Source organism: Macrobrachium nipponense, chromosome 1, assembly GCF_015104395.2.
Source record: "Macrobrachium nipponense isolate FS-2020 chromosome 1, ASM1510439v2, whole genome shotgun sequence".
In the NCBI taxonomy this organism is placed as follows: Eukaryota; Metazoa; Arthropoda; class Malacostraca; order Decapoda; family Palaemonidae; genus Macrobrachium; species Macrobrachium nipponense.
Window position 1 is genome coordinate 85,752,502 of NC_087200.1, and position 18,770 is coordinate 85,771,271.

The following is an 18,770-nucleotide window of genomic DNA, read 5'->3' on the forward strand; positions in this document are numbered from 1 at the left end:
TGGATTCTCCCTCACCAGAAGGAAATGGGTCACCCTGAATAGAGGAAGAACAAAAGGTAGGACAGGGGATAACCTCCAGAGATGGGGTTACACAAATGGTGCTGAATGACCCTGTGGGGAACCAGTCCAAAATATGAATCACATCTGTAGTTGCCCACTAGGCCCACTTGTTCGGGCATGGCTCTAAGAAAAGCAAACGACACAGCACTCCAATGGGTAGAACAATGGTGCGATAAGATATGATGATGATTAACAACAGCCATAAGATTTAATTTAAGATACTTTTCTGTATGCAGTGAATCTTATCCCCTGAAGGATAGGCCAACTCTATGGAGGTGTCGGTCTGCACACCCTGTGTGGGCAGTGCCCAGTCTGACTTCATGACCAGCACAAATCTGGGAGCTGCAGGTATTTCTACATGCCTTCAATGAAACCAAGACCCCTCCCCCATTATCCAGATAGCAATGGAGGTACTGGTTCAGATAATGAGACCATACTGTCATGGACACTGTAGTTCTGGGAAAGACGTAGGGGATTATATACAGATTGGTCCCTAGCTGTAGCCCCTTTCATTCCTTTCGCTGTACCTCTATTCATGTTCTCTCTCTTCCACCCTACTTTCCACATTTAAAACTTTTTTTTTTTTTTTTTTTTTTTTTTTTTTTTTTTTTCTCGTTTCCCTATCAGTACTGAATGGCCTTATTGGTCCCTGTGCTCGACCTTTGGCCTAAATTTTATATTCATTCATTCATTGATTTACACAGATTGAGGCAATGGGAGCAGAACTGGAACTCAGGAACCCACCATACAAAGCACCATTACCTTCCTGAGAAGCAGGTGAATAAAAAAATGTGGAAACACTTGCCATAGGTATTGATACAAGTCTGACCGACCACAGTCTGCAACTGGAAGGGAGTCTGATGAAGGAAGGTGTTGAGATAGCTAAGAGATACCAGTCTCTAACCTCCCGAAGACTTCTGAACTATAAAGAGACAACTGTAAAACTCCATACTCTCTAGACGAATCTCTTTGACTCATTTCCACAACATGGTTGCCAGTTCATCACTTACGACCTACATCTTCACCAGGTTGAAGTGGTAGGGGTCAAAAGCAGTTGACTGAGACAACAGGGAAGGAACTGTGCTGGGAAGAGGAGTGGAGTACCCATTGCAGAGAACCTCCAAGACTTGTGTTAACACCAGTCAGTTCTTATGCTTAAACGCCCAGTAGTGCAGCAGAAAAAATAATTTTTTCACAAAAATTCTTCAGTTAATGATACAGTCATGAACTTTGGCAGTACAGATCTTCTCCATATGCCACTTTTTGAAAATTACAGGGTGTCCACTCAAAATTCCAAAATGGCTGCCAGTAAAAATTTTAACATGTGACTCATGTGCCCTTGGTCATGTTTTTATGCATTTGTTTTGGTTATACACATTCTAGGCTGTCACCAAGCAAAAGTAAAAAGTAATTCTGTTAAAGATTTCATATAGCATCTATAAAGAAAGATATCATCCAATATGGCAGCCAAAAACCTTAAATAATCACGTCGCAGGATGCAGTAGCCATGGAAAAATGTCTTCCTGTTCAATTTAGTAGATTGCAAGTCTATTATATGGGAGGTGGTTTTATCTTTAGTTTGTTCCAACATGTTATACAAACCATCGGTCCTTTACATAAGGGATTACTATTCAGCGCCAGCTGGACCGCTCGTAAGATTTACTAACAAGGTAGTTCGGTAGTAACTGCTTGTCCGATGGTCGGGAGTCCCGCCCGACTGAAGGTAAACATATCACTTTTGCTTTCGACCGCTGTTGGGTGAAGACATGTGCTCTTCTGTGGTGAGATTGTATCAAGCTGCTCACTTTTCTACCTGTTTCGTTAGAATACTAGTGTGAAAGTCATTGTAAGTACTCTGGTTATTATTTTTGTTTTCATTGTAGTATTGCATCACTGAACAACATGCAGTCCCACGAATCAGAGAAGCCCCCTCGCCCCCCATCAACCGGAGAGTGTGCCTTGGAGTGGGAGGCCGTTAATGTGGGGCTTTTAGGTCCAGCAATGCTGTGGACCCTCATCCTTTATGTACTATGTGCCGAGGGCATGAATGCTCTGTCCATTACTTGTGATGTTTGTGTCTCCTGGTCGGAGGAGCAATGGGAGTTGTACGAGGAAGAGAAAACCGCATAGAGCCGGCAAGATGTCGTCGGAGAGCTCTCCCTTGACACCTCTGATGACCGACACGTCGTTTTCTTTTCTCCCTCGTCAACTCCCATGTATGTGTCTCTCCCCTTTTGGGGGATGTGTCCCGCTTCGCCTCTTCACTTGATTTGTCGAGTGCAGAGGAAGGAGAGGGACACCCCGACCTGGAGTTGCACTCGGGGTCTTCTGTCCACTCAGGGTGGGATCATTTCTCCTCTGAGCGAACAGGAACCCTTCCCCTTACCCGACTGTTGCTTCCTCAGGTGTGTCTGCCTCCGCGGGTGGAGATCTTCAGTAGGTGTGGCGATCTCTGAGTCTTCCGGGCACTCCGAGTATTCAGGGGCTGGCTCATCATCTGGCTGGAGCCCTGGTCACTTACAGGGTGGAGAAGAGGACGACTACGACTGTCTCAACACCAGGTTATACTGCTCCACCGCACCTGTTGTACACCCAGCACATGACTACGGTCACCCCTTCAGCCACGGTACAAGCTCCGCTGCCGTACGTGCCCCGGAGGTAGATGGTTCCTCCTCCACCTGGTTTTGCTGTCCTTGCCCCGCCCCCTGACTTTGAGTACCTGAAGTGCTCCTCCTTGGATCGTCCTCTTGTAGCTGTCACTGAACCTGCTGCCTCTGTTCCTTCCAGTGGAAGTGCTACAGCACCCCCATGTCCCTCCAGACAGGTGGAGTTGGACCCTGTTGCCACCACAAATGCTCCAGCTCCATCCTGGATGGAGGACCTGTCTGCTGTCCTAAGGAAGCTGGTGAAGAAGATTTTCAGGGAGAAGAGGAAGGTGTCATCGTCTTCATCTTCATCGTCGTCTTCTGCCGCCTCTTCCCCTTCGACTTCCAAGGCCCCCAGCCGAGGAAGAAGAAGGTGGTCTGCCCCCCGTATAAAGTCTTGCTCAGAGACTTTTAAGGGTCTGTCCTGCAGCTCGATCGCCACTGCGGGATGGTGTTCGCTTGCAGTCGTCCCAGCCTGCCAGTTCTGCTGGTAGGCAGGGCAGGAGCGTCAGGTCTTCTTCACCTGTTCCTTCAACCTCCTAAGGCTACACCAGGAGGAGTGAGGCAAACAGGAGTGACCGTGATGAATGAGCTCCTTATGGTCCGGCCACGAGAGCCTACGAGCCTGGCTCAGTCCTTGGACCAAGCAGATCGTACGCACAAGTGGTTGGAGGAGAACACGAGGGGTCTGATGAGGTTCTTCCTCCTTAAGGAAGAGTGTCTTGGGAGGTGATCAGTCTGGATGGATCTGACGGTCCATCGCCTCAGGACGCGATCACCCCCGAGATACAGAGTTCATTGCGCTGATTTGTCAGCACAATTACCTCGGAGAAGGATCGGTGGTTGCCTCCTCCGACCCTCCATCGAGGTTGGAGTTATTCTGGAGTCCTAAGAAGAAACCCAGAGTGACGGTGGGACTACCCCAGTCTTCCTTGGCTGATGGTGTGTTGGACCAGGTGAACGCCCTCGTCTCCGGACAGGAGGACTCACTCAGGTCCAACAGGTCGGACAAGCTGCTTCCCCCTCCTCTGCCTCGTCAGCGGCGCTTCTACATACCTTCGGTAGACCCGTTGCCGACCAAGCAGGTTGATCTGGAGATAGCTCAGCTAACTCCAGGAGTGCCTCTTTATCACCTGCTGTGTCGAGAACTTATGTTTTCATACAATCAACTTACCTGTCAGATATATACATAGCTAAGACTCCATCGTCCCCGACAGAAATTCAAATTTCGCGCCACTCACTACAGGTAGGTCAGGTTATCTACCTGCCTGCCCTGAGTGGCAGGACTAGGAACCATTCCCGTTTTCTATCATATTTTCTCTGTCGCTGGTGGTATCAACATTGTTGTTACTACCTCCTGACTTAGATTCTTATTTCAACCTTTTGATCATCGTTTCTAGGCTTTTTGGTGACGTATCTGGATCGTGGTTTTTGGCATTCGCTACTGTGGACTGAATTTGGACTTGCTTTTTTATTTTTCTCAGTATGTCTGACTCTAATGTGAGTGTGAGAATGTGTGTGAATGTAGGCTGCAGGGTGAGGATACCGAAGGCTTCGGTTGATCCTCACACTGTATGTCGTAAATGTAGGGGGTTTGAATGTTCTTCTACTAATACCTGTCATGAATGTGAGGGGTTGAATGCAGAAGAATGGAAGACTCTAACTTCTTATTTGAGGAAGTTAGAGAGGGATAGGGTTAGCGCCGTTTGAAGAGTGTGAGTTCAAGGCCTATTGAGCCTTTTATTGACCCTATATCTAACCTTAATGATTTTGATTCTCCCTCTGTGTCGAATTCACAAGCTTTACTTTCAGAATCGGCCTCTGAAATCGCCAATCTGAAGGCTACTATCTCTAAGATGAAGTCCAAAATGGCGGTCTTACAAGGTAAGGATAGTGAAAGTGAGGTGTGTAGTGAAGTGAGTGCTCCCAGTGTTGTGGAGGGGGCGTTTGATCGTCTCTGCGACGCTCCCAGGCCTAGACTGCTTCCAAGCTCCCATGCCCAGAGGAGAAGGAAAGTCGAAAGCCTTAAGGAGGTCGTGGGGAATCCCCAACGGTCAGACGTCCCTTCAGCAGGCTCTGTTTCGCTTCAGGCTGCTCAGGGCCACTTTAGAAAAAGCATCCTGCGAGAGTGTTCCTCTCCCTCTCCTTCACCTAAACAAGGGTGGAAGGATTCGGACATTTCCAGGCCACTGAAAAGGCATTTGAGAGAACCTGATTTGAATTCAAGCCCGGAGCGCTTCTCAGATGAAGCTCCCTCTTCTATCAAAAAGGCGAAGGTTGCGTCAACGTCTCCCTACATGGACGTAGCGGACCGCTTGCCTTCGAATTCTCCTTCTCCTCCCATTGAAGATGACGTGGGAGAAGCTTCAAGGAAGATTCTTCTTGCTGTACAAGAACAGCTAGCCTCATTGGTGGGAGTTGTGGCGAGAGATCCTCCTCGTAAGAAGGACGTTTCTCTTCCGATCAAGAAGTCTTGGCCTCTCTCTCCTGCCAAACGCGAGGCATCTTTCAGACATGAAGCTTCATCTTCCAAACATGCTGAAGAAGTTTTGCTGTCTAGATCGAGATCGAGAGAGATGTATATCAGACACGAAGTGCAAGACATGACGCCAGATAGACGTGAGGCGTCTTCCAGGCGCGAGGCGTCATACAGAGTGTCATCGAAGCGCGAGGCGCCAGCCAAGTTTTTGGCGCCAGCCAGGACGCCAGTTGAGTGCGAGACGTCTTCCAGGCACGAGGCGTCATCCAGACGTGAGGAGTCAGCCAAGCGCAAGGCGTCAGCCAGGACGCTCGGCGGACGAGAGGCGTCATCCAAGCGCAAGGCGTCATCCTTATATGAGGAGAAGCCTAGGCGTTTGGCGCCAGCCAAGAGGGAAGCTTCTCACAAAGCTCAAACTTTGAAGAGGAGAGATTTTCATTCCCTTAGTCCCTCTCCGATCAGGAGTTTGTCTCCACCAGAGGAAAGACGTTCTGATTTGTCTACGGAGTCTCCTCTAGACCCCGAGTTGGAGGAGAACTCAGAAGACGAGAACCGTGGAAGAGAAGGACTGTCAAGCTACAAAGTCTTGACAGCCCTGCTTCTTGAAGAATACGGAGACGCTTTATCCCCTGCTGCTCCTCCTTCTCCGCGCTCATTCTCCGAGCGCAAAGGTGAAGAAGTCTTCATCTTTTCTAAGAATGAAACCCACCATTTCTATGAAGAGGGCTCTTCAGTCTTTGAATTCGTGGATGGATTCAAAGAAGGAGCTGGTCAGGACGGTCTTCTGCATGCCCCCAGCGAGACTCGCTGGAAAACGGGGCATTTGGTATCAGACGGGAGAGAATATGGGCCTTTCTCTTCCGTCTTCGGCTGAAGCGGACTTTTCGACGTTAGTCGATGCGTCAAGAAGACAAGGATTGAACTCTGCCCGTGTGACTTGGGGCATTTCAGAACTGGATTATCTCCTCAAGGGACTCTTCCATGTATTGGAAGTTTTCAACTTCTTAGATTGGTCCCTTGGGGTGATGACCAAGAAGGCCCATGATTCAGAAGGACTCAATCCAGAAGTTCTCCTGTGTATACTGTCGTGTATCGACAAGGCGGTAGAAGATGGCTCTTTAGAGATCTCCTCTTTATTTGGAGCGGGATTTCTTAAGAAGAGGACAGTCTTCAGTGCTTTTTTGACTAAAGCGGTCTCCCACTCTCAAAGAGCAGCACTGTTGTACTCTCCATTATCGGACTTTTTGTTTCCTTCTCAGTTAGTGAAAGACATTTCCCAATCATTAACTGAGAAGGCGACTCAAGACCTTACCCAGTCATCAAGGAAGAAGAGACCTGCGACTGCGGTGGAAAAGAAAGGACCGAGTACGTCGGTTCAGCCCTTTCGAGGAGGCCCTACCTCCAGAGCACCCTCAAGAAGGAAGGCTCCTGAGAAGAGAGGTAGGTCTGCCTTCCGTCCCTTTAAAAAGGGTAAATGATGCATCTCTCCTCCAAACACCAGTAGGTGCCAGGCTCTTAGAATTTGCGGAAGCCTGGGCACGTATAGGCACGGACGTCTCATCTTTGTCCATGATAAGGAAAGGATACCTTATACCTTTCCACGACAGTCCTCCCCTAATGTCAACTCCGCGGGAACTGTCAGCCAAATACAGGGATCCTGTACTGAGGGATACTCTTCGACTAATGGTGGATCAGATGTGGGACAAGAGAGCGATAGAACTAGTACTGGATCAAAACTCCCCGGGGTTTTACAATCGCCTTTTTCTGGTTGCAAAGGCCTCGGGGGGCTGGAGACCAGTACTGGACGTCAGCTCTCTCTGAACAAATTTGTTCAGAAGGAGAAGTTCTCCATGGAGACTTCTGCCTCAGTCCTTTCAGCTTTACGCCAAGGAGATTGGATGGTGTCTCTGGATCTCCAGGACGCCTATTTCCACATACCGATTCACCCTTCATCGAAGAAGTACCTCCGTTTTATGGCGGAGGGAAGGATATTTCAATTCAGGGCCTTGTGTTTCGGCCTGTCCACAGCTCCTCAGTTCTTCATAAGCCTGATGAAGAATGTGGCAAGGTTTCTTCACCTAAAAGGGGTGAATATCTCTCTGTATCTGGACGACTGGCTCATCAGGGCCAGATCAGAGAGACAGTGTTTGGAGGACCTTGTTCTGACCATGAACTTGATCAAGTCGTTGGGATTACTTGTGAACCTCGAGAAGTCGCAGCTGACCCCCAGACAGAACTTAGTCTATCTGGGGATTCAGATGGATTCTCGGGGTTTTCGAGTATTTCCTTCGCAAGAGAGACTCGCGAGAGGCTTGGAGAAAGTCTCTCTCTTCTTAAGGAAAGAACAGACGTCGGCGAGGGAATGGTTAAGCCTTCTGGGGACCCTTTCCTCGCTCGAACAGTTCTTTCCTCTAGGAAGACTTCATATTCGTCCACTTCAATTCTTTCTCAAGAGGTCTTGGAGTTGGAAGACAGGAAATCTAGCAGACGCCTTTCCCATTCCAGTGGAGATTAAGCCGCACTTGGAATGGTGGTTGCCCCCATTGAAAGAGAACAAGGGAATCTCAATGAAGGTTCCCCCTCGAGTAGGACTCCTTCCAGTGGTGAGGGGATAAGGGACCCTGGCTTCTATGGGAATGCTTTTGCATTCCCATAGGTGCCCCCCAGGGGGGGTCTGACGGGGAACATCCTACAACCCTTTCTCTCTCACTTTTAATCCTTCTCTCTCTTTTAATCCTTCTCTCTTCTCTTTCTTTCCTGAATCCTTCTCTCCAACCTCTAAAATTTTACTTTTTTGGACTGCTTTTGTCGACGACCTTTGGAATGGACTTGGCCAATCTTTGACAGTCCTTGTGATTTGATGGAGGGTGGGGTTGGACGGCATTCCTCCTCACCCGTAGAACTGGAGTACCTGACGTGTCCGAGCGAGGGGAAACTTTTATGTTAAACTCTGCACTCAGTGCTGGGTCTGATCTCGACGGACTGACCGCACCCTAAAACAAGGCACTGGGTGTGGGTGATATCTGGGTAGGACTCCTAGGGTGCTATATCACCCTCTAATTGTGGCTCGATGGTGGGTATGGGGCCAACCTGGACGAATGTTCACACCATAGTCTGATGGATTTTTCTTTAACCCCCTCTGTTGATGACTCTCGCCTTATTAAGGATTCCGCATTAGGCTCCCCACTCGACCAAACACCGGGGTGTAAATACTGGTGGTGTAAATGATAATCTAAGAGTTGTATATTGTAGTAATATAAGTGATAAAGTCGGTTTTGACATATTACATAATTACATGAAACAGTTTGGCAAGGTAGACAGAATAAAATTACGAATTGTTAAAAGTCCCATCTCTTACGAAAGTTACATAACCTTTTGCAAAGCTGAATATGCCTCCAAAGCTCTAGAAAATCTTGATGGTAAAAATGTCTTTGGTTCAGTTTGCCATGCGAAGTTGTTTAATATAAACAATTTGGAAGAGGATGAGACAGACTATGTGCCCAGCAAATTTGAGGTTGATAGCCAAAAACACCTGGCAAAAGATGACCCAAAATTGATTTGGCATGTTGCAAATTACAAACAGGGCAAAGAAAACTTTCTAACAGCATGCAAGTATTTACAGAGGAAGATTGGTGCCATTCCTAAGGCAATATTAAAAAGATATGGTAAAGGAGTCTTGATCAAAGCAAATAACGATATTCAGATTAAGATGCTATCAAAATTCCAACCAACTGAAGATGGTAATATTTTAGATGTATCTCCTCATCGATCATTTAACATTAAACGGGGTATAGTTTATAGCAGAGACCTATATGAGTTTGAAGAGGAGGAAATATTAAAAATGTGTCCTACATATGTCATTAAAATTAGAAAATTGAAAGGACTCGGCATGCCATTGAATTGACTTTCACCTGCTCCTACTTACCGGAGTATATTGATATAGACCACTCTCGGGTGGGTTGTTAAGCCATTTAAATATCGACCACCCAGTGTTTATAAATGCTTTTTGAATATGGCCCACGTATCAAACTCTTGTACAAAACCAGGAAAGTGCTTTGTGTGCTCTGGTGAACATGTAAAGGACAACTGCAAAGCTGATAACTACTGTCTCCACTGTGCTGGCAATCATTCTCCCAATTGGAGGGGCTGTCCTCAATATATTTTCCAACAAGAAGTTGTAAACACTGCTCATAATAACTTTATCAGCATAGGAGAAGCCAAACGCTTGGTTCGAGGTGCTAACAAAAGTGCTGGATCCTCATTTGCTTCCACTGTTATGGGAAATAATGCCTTCCATCAGCATGCAAAACCCATCATTAAAAATAACACACCCTCTCAGGATATTTCAACTTCTGTGGTATGTAATGAACTTCAAAGTAAAGTGGTAAAAGCTGTGATTGATGAACCTCTCCCTGACCTGCAAGCAAATGCTGTCTCAGAGTTGAGCTCCTCGGTTAAGCCCAAAGAAAAAATAAAATCTAGAGGAAATCTTAACAAATCTTATGACAGTTTTCAGTCACCCCCGAAGTCAAAGAAATGTAGAACATCCTCTCCTATAGAGTTTAAAACTCCAATTTCCAATAGATTCAATCCACTTGATGACCCCTTCCAGCCATTATCAACCTCAAAGCCATTGGAAAAGATGTCTCGGTCCTGCTCAAATTTAAGTGTGACAGACCTCTCCCCTCAATCATATGCAGAAACAGCTACTTCTGAAATGGAGGGAAAACATGCTGACTCACTAAATATAGTTAAAAATTTAGATAAATCTAATCTCAAACTGAAGAAACAGGATGTGCAGGAAAAATTTTCAAACTTCCCCTCATCTAATAAAAATAAAAGTCTCCCAGGCACCAGACTTAAGAGACTTTCAAATCCAAAAACATTCAGCTGTGGTACTTTGAAAACCCAGCTAAATAATGACTTGGCTGGGCACAAGAATCAAAGTTAAAATTCCAATTTAGTATCTTGCAATGGAATTGCAAAGGCCTTAGGACTCGTTCTGAAGAGTTAAAATTACTGTTGAACCATCATGATCCAGATGTAGTTTGCCTTCAAGAAACTAAGTTAGGCAACTCATTATACAATCCAGGATTAAATTATAAAATATTTGTGATGAACCCCAGAGATGGTGATCGAGCTCATGGGGGGGTTGCAATTATTGTTAAAAAGTCTTTGCAACATACAAGTGTTCCTTTGAACACAAACCTACAAGCAGTCGCCATTCGAGCATGCTTTGAAAAAGAGATTACTATTTGCTCTATTTACCTTCCACCTAGGTCAGAAATTACTTTGAATGATATTCAGGCACTAGCTAATCAACTACCTCCTCCTTTCTTACTACTGGGAGATTTTAATGCCCATAATAGTCTATGGGGAGGTGATACCTTGATTGCTGTAGGTAGAACCATCGATGATTTTATCTTAAATAATGATCTCTCTCTTTACAATGATGGTTCAATGACGTTTCATAACATCTACACCAATGTCTTTTCAGCTATAGATTTAAGCATTTGTTCACCTGCAGTCCACTTGGACTTCAACTGGTCTGTAGATGAACTTTTGCACGGAAGTGATCACTTTCCCATACATTTAAAGTATGCTAGAAACATACCTTCTGAATCTCCTATAAAGTGGAAAGAAAATGAAGCAGATTGGAGGAAGTATGAAGGAAGCTTTCAATTACCTCAGGAAGTAGAGTCATTTGAGTCACACTTAGATGCATATGCTTATTGGACCGCAACTATATTGGATAATGCCGAGAAATATATCCCAAAAACAAAGGGTAAACCAAGCAGGCCTGCAGTTCCCTGGTGGGACCAAACCTGTGGCAGACTGCGAAGAATAGTGAGAAAATGCTATAGGCAATTCAAGGCAAAACCCTCAGGAACAACGAAAACTACGTACCAACGGGCCTTAGCCAAACAAAGAAAATATATTAGAAAAGCTAAAAAGGAATCTTGGCTCCACTATATAAATGGTATCAATTCTAAAACACCAGAAAGATTAGTATGGAAAAAGATTAAAAAGCTAAGTGGGAAATTTGTTCCATCACCTGCTCCTACTCTAAAAATCAATGATGTGCTTATTTCAAATCCAGCTGATGTTGCAGAAAAATTTGGTGAGCATTTTGCTGACATATCAAGCTCCAAAAATTACACACCACAGTTCAGTAAGATTCGAAATGCCAAGGTGTCAATTAGATTTAACACTGAAAATAACGTAGCATATAATGCTAAGTTCTCACTAAGGGAACTACGAGAGGCTCTCTCATCTTGTGAGTGAACAGCCCCTGGTGCAGATAACATAACCTACAACATGATTAAATGATTAAACATCTTCCAGAACATGCTAAAATATATCTAATGAAAATACTCAATAAAGTCTGGGAAACGGGCATCATTCCCCCATCTTGGAAGATAGCCATAGTAGTTCCAGTCATAAAGCTAAATAAAGATCCATATCAGCCCACTAGTTACAGACCAATTTCACTAACAAGCTGTGTCTGTAAATTATTTGAGAAAATGGTGAACTCTCGTTTAATGTGGCATTTAGAGAAAAACAGATTGTTATCCTCTGTTCAGTTTGGCTTCAGGAAAAATCGTTCAGCTTTGGACCCTTTACTGAGATTATCAAATCAGATTCAGCAGGGATTTTCCAATCAATGCCAAACAGTAGGGGTATTTTTTGATCTGGAGAAAGCCTATGATACAACATGGCGATTTGGCATTGTTAAACGGCTCAATGAAATGGGAATCAGGGGCAATATGTTAAACTTTATCAACTCCTTTTTAAGGGACCGATATATTAGAGTGAGAGTCGGGAATAAGTTTTCTTCTTGTTATGAGACGGAAGAAGGTGTCCCACAAGGCAGCGTATTGAGTGTTACCTGCTTTGCCATTGCTATTGATAATATTGTGAAATCTGTTTCCGCTCCAGTTAGGGCTTCACTATTTGTGGATGACTTTGCCATCTACGTCACGACATACGACGCTGTATCAGCCTGTAACTACCTGCAAAAGACAATTAATGTCATCAGTAAATGGGCTGATGAACATGGTTTCCGATTTTCTTCATCTAAAACTGTGGCTGTTCGTTTCACCAGATGTACCCGCAATGAAACTATCCCAAATTTGAAACTGAAGGATTGTCTTATTCCTTACAAAAAAAGAAGTAAAGTTTTTGGGCATAATATTTGACAGCAAGCTAACATGGCGTAGTCACATTGACTCTCTAAAAAAAAAGGTTAAAAAATCCCTCAATATTTTAAACGTGGTATCGGGATTCGACTGGGGAGCTGATAAGAAAAGTTTATTGAAGCTGTATGATTCCTTATGTAAATCAAAACTGGACTATGGCCGTCAGGTATATTCATCTGCCTGCAAGTCCAGGTTAAAGGAATTGGATGTAGTACATAATATGGGATTAAGGATATGTACAGGTGCTTTCAGGACATCTCCCGTTGAGAGTATCTACATTGACTCTCATGAACTTCCTTTAGATCTGCGAAGAGAAGAGCTTGGGTTGCGGTACACCATGCGACTAAAAAGCTGTCGAGAGAACCCCACACGAAAAATTTTAGAGGAGTGTGACTCTAAAAAATTTGGTGAAAGATCTTCCAAACCTTTTCAAATAAGGCAGTTGGAATGTTTAAATGACATGGTCATTCAGCGCCAACAAGTTGAAGAAGTAAAACCATCCTCTGTACCCCCATGGCTTATTCCCAAGATTTCCTTATGCTCTAAGAAAATAGACAAAAAACAACAGTCTGAGGAAGAGGTAAAAGCTAATTTTCTGGAGCATGACCGTAAACATGATGGGCACGTGAAGATCTACACTGATGGATCAAAGTCTGATAGTGGAGTTGGGTGTGCAGTTTGTGCCATGGGAATGAAATTTACGAGGCAAAATTGCTGAGTCAGCTTCCATATTCACTGCAGAGTTGTCAGCTTTAGTTAAAGCTTTAGAAATTATTCATAATTCTAATAAGAAAAATTTTGTAATATATAGTGACTCACAAAGTGCATTAGATTCATTAAAGCAGCTGTATACAATTCATCCTCTGGTACAAAAAGCCCAGGAGTGGCTCTTTTGGATTTCGTGTCGCAGGAAATTGGTATGTTTCTGCTGGATCCCGGCTCATGTTGGAATTCGCGGGAATGAAGAGGCAGACAGATATGCAAAGGAAGCGGCTGTGAGTAATTTGTACCAGATAACCAAAGTGCCACATATAGATATGAAGAGATCCTTCAAGTCGTACATCTTGAGGAAATGGCAAGAGAGATGGTCCTCCCCTCTCTTAGCCAACAATAAAAAATATAAGCAGATAAGGAAAAGCATTGAAAAATGGCCCTCTTCTTTTCAAAAAGAGAGGAGAACAGAAATTGTTTTGGGGCGACTTCGTATTGGGCACACTAGGATAACCCATAAATTTATTTTAGAAGGTGGCAGTGCACCAGTATGTGTTGGATGTGATGCAACCTTATCAGTGGAGCACATATTGGTGCATTGTGTAAATTACAGAGAACAGAGGCAGAGATTCCACCTTGATGGAAAATCTCTTGCCGATGTTCTAGATGACAAAGCAGATATTTCTGCACTAGTGAGTTTTTTTAAAATGTATTGAAATTTTTTATGAAGTTTAATTGATGGCAAATTTTAACTCATTGATTTTATTTTGTGTTGATTTAATTTTATTTTATATTGATTTTATTTTTTTATTTTTTGTTCATAGTCATCATTTTAAGTACCTGATTATTATTAAAAAATTTTATTCGCTGTTTTTAATAAAGGTTAAATGATGTTGAATGGATGTATGCATGTCAGTTTTTTTTTCTTATTTATGTATTTGGTTTTGTGTGTGTTTGTGTGACTTTGGCTGTGGGATTCTTTGGTTGCAGTATGAGTGGTTTTGCGTGAGAGTGAATGATTTTGGTTTGGTTGATATGTGATGTGAGATCGTCTTGGTCCTGGTTGTTGTGTGTCGTTCGGTGTTTTTAATTGCAGTTTTAGTTGGTCATTTGTGTGAGAGGTTTTATTGATTCATGTATTCATTCATCTAATTCATTTCATTTAATCATATAATACTGCAGCGCTGAATGACCTTTGCAGGTCCCAGCACTTGGGCTATGCCCTAAATTCCATAATCAATCAATCAATCAATCAATGAAGGTTCAGAGCCCAGACCTAGTGTTATACTCCGACGCGTCGGAGAAAGGTTGGGGAGCAACTTTAGGCCAGAGAGAGGTGTCAGGCATCTGGGAAGCAGCGCAGGTGTCCTGGCACATAAACTGCAAGGAGCTCTTTGCCGTACATCTGGCTCTAAAGAAACTAGAACCTTTGGTATCGAACCAAGCTGTTCAAGTAAATATGGACAATACCACAGCGTTGGCCTACATTCGGAAACAAGGAGGGACCCACTCCTTGTTCCTTTACGAACTGGCAAGAGACCTACTGCTTTGGACTTCCCAGAGGAATATCTCCCTGCTTATAAGATTTATTCAGGGAGTGAGAAAGGTAAGGGCGAACAGGCTCAGCAGGAGGAACCAGGTCCTTCACACAGAGTGGACCCTCGACTCAGAAGTGTGTCAGAGTCTCTGGTCTCTTTGGGGAACTCCCCATGTGGATCTCTTCGCCACATTCCTTTCCAAAAGACTGGAGGTATTTTGTTCGGTGGTAGAAAATCCCAGAGCTCTGATGGTAGACGCCTTCCTACTAGACTGGTCTCACGTAGACGTCTACGCTTTTCCTCCGTTCAAGATCCTGGGACTAGTTCTGAAGAAATTTGTAGCTTCAGAAGGAACATGGATGACCCTGATAGCCCCCTTTTGGCCAGCACAAGACTGGTTCACAGAGGTGGTGGAGTGGACAGTAGATTTTCCCAGATCCCTCCCAAGAAGGACGGATCTTCTCAAACAACCACACTTCCAGAGGTATCATCAAAACCTCCTTGCTCTCGCTCTGACTGCCTTTCGACTATCGAAAGACTTGTCAGAGCAAGAGGGTTTTTCTCGCAAAGTTGCAAGCGCGATTGCGAGAGCCCGCAGAGCTTCTACTAGACGAGTATATCAGTCTAAGTGGGAAGTTTTTAGAAGGTGGTGTGAGTCTAAGAAGTTGTCCTCCTCCACTACCTCTGTGACGGAAATCGCTGATTTCTTATTATTCTTGAGGGAAGATTCTCATCTATCGGTACCCACAATAAAGGGTTACAGAAGTATGCTTTCGGCAGTCTTCAGGAATAGAGGACTAGATCTAACAGAGAATAAGGATCTCCATGATCTCATAAGATCATTTGAGACTACGAAGTCGTCGGGGCCAGCTCCTCCTAGCTGGAACCTTGATGTAGTTTTAAAATTCCTTTCCTCTGATAAGTTCGAACCTCCTCATCTGACATCTTTTCGAGACCTGACTAGAAAATGTTTGTTCCTATTAGCTTTAGCCACAGCAAAAAGAGTTAGTGAACTGCATGCTCTAGAGGATAAAGTAGGATTTAAAGGGGACTCGGCCATTTGCTCGTTTAAAAGCTTTATTTCTGGCTAAAAACCGAGAGAATCCCTCGAATCCCTGGCCTAGGAACTTCGAGGTTTAAAGGTTTATTCGAGTCTCGTCGGGAGAGAGGCAGAAAGATCTCTGTGTCCTGTAAGAGCTCTGAAATTCTATCTTCAGAGAAAACAACAGATGGGGGGCTCGACACAAGGTCTTTGGTGTGCTGTAAAAGACCCCACAAGACTGATGTCCAAGAATGCTCTAGCGTTCTTTGTTAGAAGCGTCATTACAGATGCGCATAAGATCTGTCCTGACGACGCTTTTCGACTTCTAAAAGTGAAAGCTCATGAAGTAAGAGCAGTAGCGACATCTCTCTCGTTTCCATAAAAATATGTCGCTAAAAAGAAACATCTTGGAAGCGACATTTTGGAGATGCAACTCAGTATTTTTGCATCACTACTTGAGAGATGTTCGTGTGACCTATGAGAATTGTTTTTCTATAGGTCCTTTCGTGTCAGCGGATACGATACTGGGTACAGGAGCTAACACCAATCTTTAATTTATACTTACAGTCTATTAGATATGTTCTAGACTTTCTGCTGACAAAGTGCAGACGTCGCACTGGCGGCCAGTCACTATTGTTCAGTAAGGAACTCTTGTGATATCTTATTAGATTAGTATAATTTTTTTTTGGAAATTATGTGTATGTGCGTAATGTGTTTTTGAGTTATGGTTGTTGTGAAGAGTTTGGGGATAACTCGGAACAATTTTTAATACTAACACGGTGGTTAGGATCAGGTGGTCGGGATTGGTTGTGTGCTCCTTCATAAGGTGTATTGTCATATAAGTGGATTAGCACCCATTGACAAAGTCCTTTCAGGCTCTGCCGAGTAAGCGGATAAGACCCCATTGGCAGACCCACAAGAACTCTTGGCCATAGATCATATATCTCGCTAAAGTTTCTTGAGGTGATGCAGACTACTGGGCAGTACCCACGAAGTCTACCACCTATCAGGTAGGAACCAAGGTTTATTTATACCTACAACATATGTTGTTTACCTGTCTATTCCATAAGTAGCTGTCTCTTACCCTCCACCAAAGGGTGCCAATCAGCTATATATATATCTGACAGGTAAGTTGATTGTATGAAAATGATATTGTTATGATACAATAAAGTTTCATACATACTTACCTGGCAGATATATACGATTAATGGCCCACCCAGAAGAGAGAAAATATGATAGAAAACGGGAATGATTCCTAGTCCTGCCGCCCAGGGCAGGCAGGTAGATCACCTGACCTACCTGTAGCGAGTGGCACGAATTTTGAATTTCTGTCGGGGACGACGGAGTCTTAGCTATGTATATATCTGCCAGGTAAGTATGTATGAAACTTTATTGTATCATAACAATATCATTTCTCACAGCAAGAGGCATTGGCCCTGGAATCAACTGCCATGGCAGCTTTCCAGGCCATCTCCTGGCTGGATTTGTGGTCCCTCACGGTATCATAAGTCTCATCCTTCTTGGGACCTATCGTTCCCAAGGAAGACTCGGTGTTCGGGAGACAGCCAACCTGGTTCTGAGGAGACGGGACTCAGTCCTGACTTGCGTAACCAGAGCAGCCGGTCGAGAGGTGACGTTGTGTCTACGCAACGGACCGTTGCTGGGTTCCTCCTCTCTCTTCCCCAGAGAGATGGTGGACGCTGCAGCGAAAAAGCGGAGAGCTGAGGACATTGACTGCTTAGTGCACGCAGTTACGAAGACTTCTGGGCAGTCTCGTTCAACTATGGCCAAGCCTCGGAGCTTGGCTAGCACTTCCTCTGCTCCTAAGATGTCAGCACCATCGAGGGTAGCGTGAAGTATGACCCAGCCTTCCTCTTTCACTTCAAGAAGTGAGCGTCAGCCCTTCTCTCAAGCCTCCTTCTCTCGTGGGAAAGGGTTAAGCGGAAGGGGAAGAGAGGGAAACACTAGGGACAGCGTTCCCCCTCTCCTGTTGCCGGAAGTGGGGGTTGCCTGGCGAGCCATTGGGTAACTTGGCAGCGCTATGGAGCCAAGATCTGGGTAGTGGATGTCCTTCAGGAGGGGATACCTACTGCCCTTTGAGTCGAAGCCACCCCTCACCTCACACCCGGTCCACCTTCAGACGTACGTCCCCGGTTCTGCCAGGGACGTAGCACTAAAACAAGAAGTGAAGACCATGCTGAGCAAAGGAGTTGTGGAGATCGTGCAAGATCAGTCACCGGGCTTCTACAGCCGACTTTTCCTGGTGGAGAAGTCATGGGGGGCTGGAGACTGGTGATAGATCTCTCCCTTGAACCGTTTCGTTCGCCAGACTCAGTTCATGATGGAAACAGCACGCTCAGTGCTCGATTCCATCAGGGAGAACGATTGCCTACTTTTGGTGGACCTGAAGGATGCGTATTTCCAAATACCCATCCACCAGTCCTCCAGGAAGTACCTCTGTTTTATCCTCGATGGGACGGTGTACCAATTCAGGGATACACCTGATGAGGTATCTCAATGATTGGCTGTTCTTGGCGAGCTCCAGCTCACAGTTGCTACAGGACAGAGATCGACTCCTCGACTTGTGCCACGATCTGGGGATCATGATAAATGTCAAGAAGTCAGATCTCGAACCCAAGCAGAGGTTAAAGTACCTGGGCATGCTGATAGATACGGTAGCAGCACAAGTCTTCCCCGTAGACTCGCAGATCAGCAGGTTCAGGAACAGTCAGCTCAGCAGTGGCAAGTTGGGATTGGTCACCTGTCGTCCCTAGAGAAGTTAGTCCCTCATTGGCGTCTTCACCTGCAGTCTCTTCAGTGGAGACTAAAGGAGTGCTGGTCACAGGCACGGGAATTACAATCCTTCCTGGTTCCCCTCATGGAGGAAGTAAGGGAGGACCTGGCCTGGTGGCTAGACGGGACAGGGAACCCCCCTCTAATAGGAGGGTGCCCCTCTTGCCACAACTTACCCCTTCGGAGATCGCTTCTGTTCCTCAGGACGCATCGACCGAGGGTTGGGCGGCACAACCTTGGAAGAAGAGTCAGAGTTGCTTTTTGCAGGCAACCTTTACATTCAACTTCCTGGGAACGACTCAA

General features: G+C 45.0%; 2 protein-coding genes across 5 annotated transcripts in view; one reads left to right on the forward strand and one right to left on the reverse strand.

The window, feature by feature from the left end:
- The window catches only part of LOC135219427 (choline/ethanolaminephosphotransferase 1-like), a 433,147-nt gene that overhangs the window by 320,027 nt on the left and 94,350 nt on the right, over positions 1 to 18,770 (reverse strand). The window lies entirely within an intron of this gene.
- On the forward strand, positions 7,393 to 15,685 carry LOC135220223 (uncharacterized). Its single transcript, XM_064257494.1, has 2 exons — positions 7,393 to 7,757; positions 14,356 to 15,685. Exons 1-2 carry the CDS (start codon positions 7,712 to 7,714, stop codon positions 15,240 to 15,242), a joined length of 933 nt encoding a protein of 310 aa, XP_064113564.1. The 5' UTR covers positions 7,393 to 7,711; the 3' UTR covers positions 15,243 to 15,685.

Excerpts from the sequence above, each read along its gene's own strand:
- LOC135220223 (XM_064257494.1), top strand. The coding sequence starts at position 7,712 with ATGGTGGTTGCCCCCATTGAAAGAGAACAAGGGAATCTCAATGAAG. Across the intron at positions 7,758-14,355 it reads ACAAGGGAATCTCAATGAAG|GTTCAGAGCCCAGACCTAGT; the intron begins GTTCCCCCTCGA and ends CAATCAATGAAG.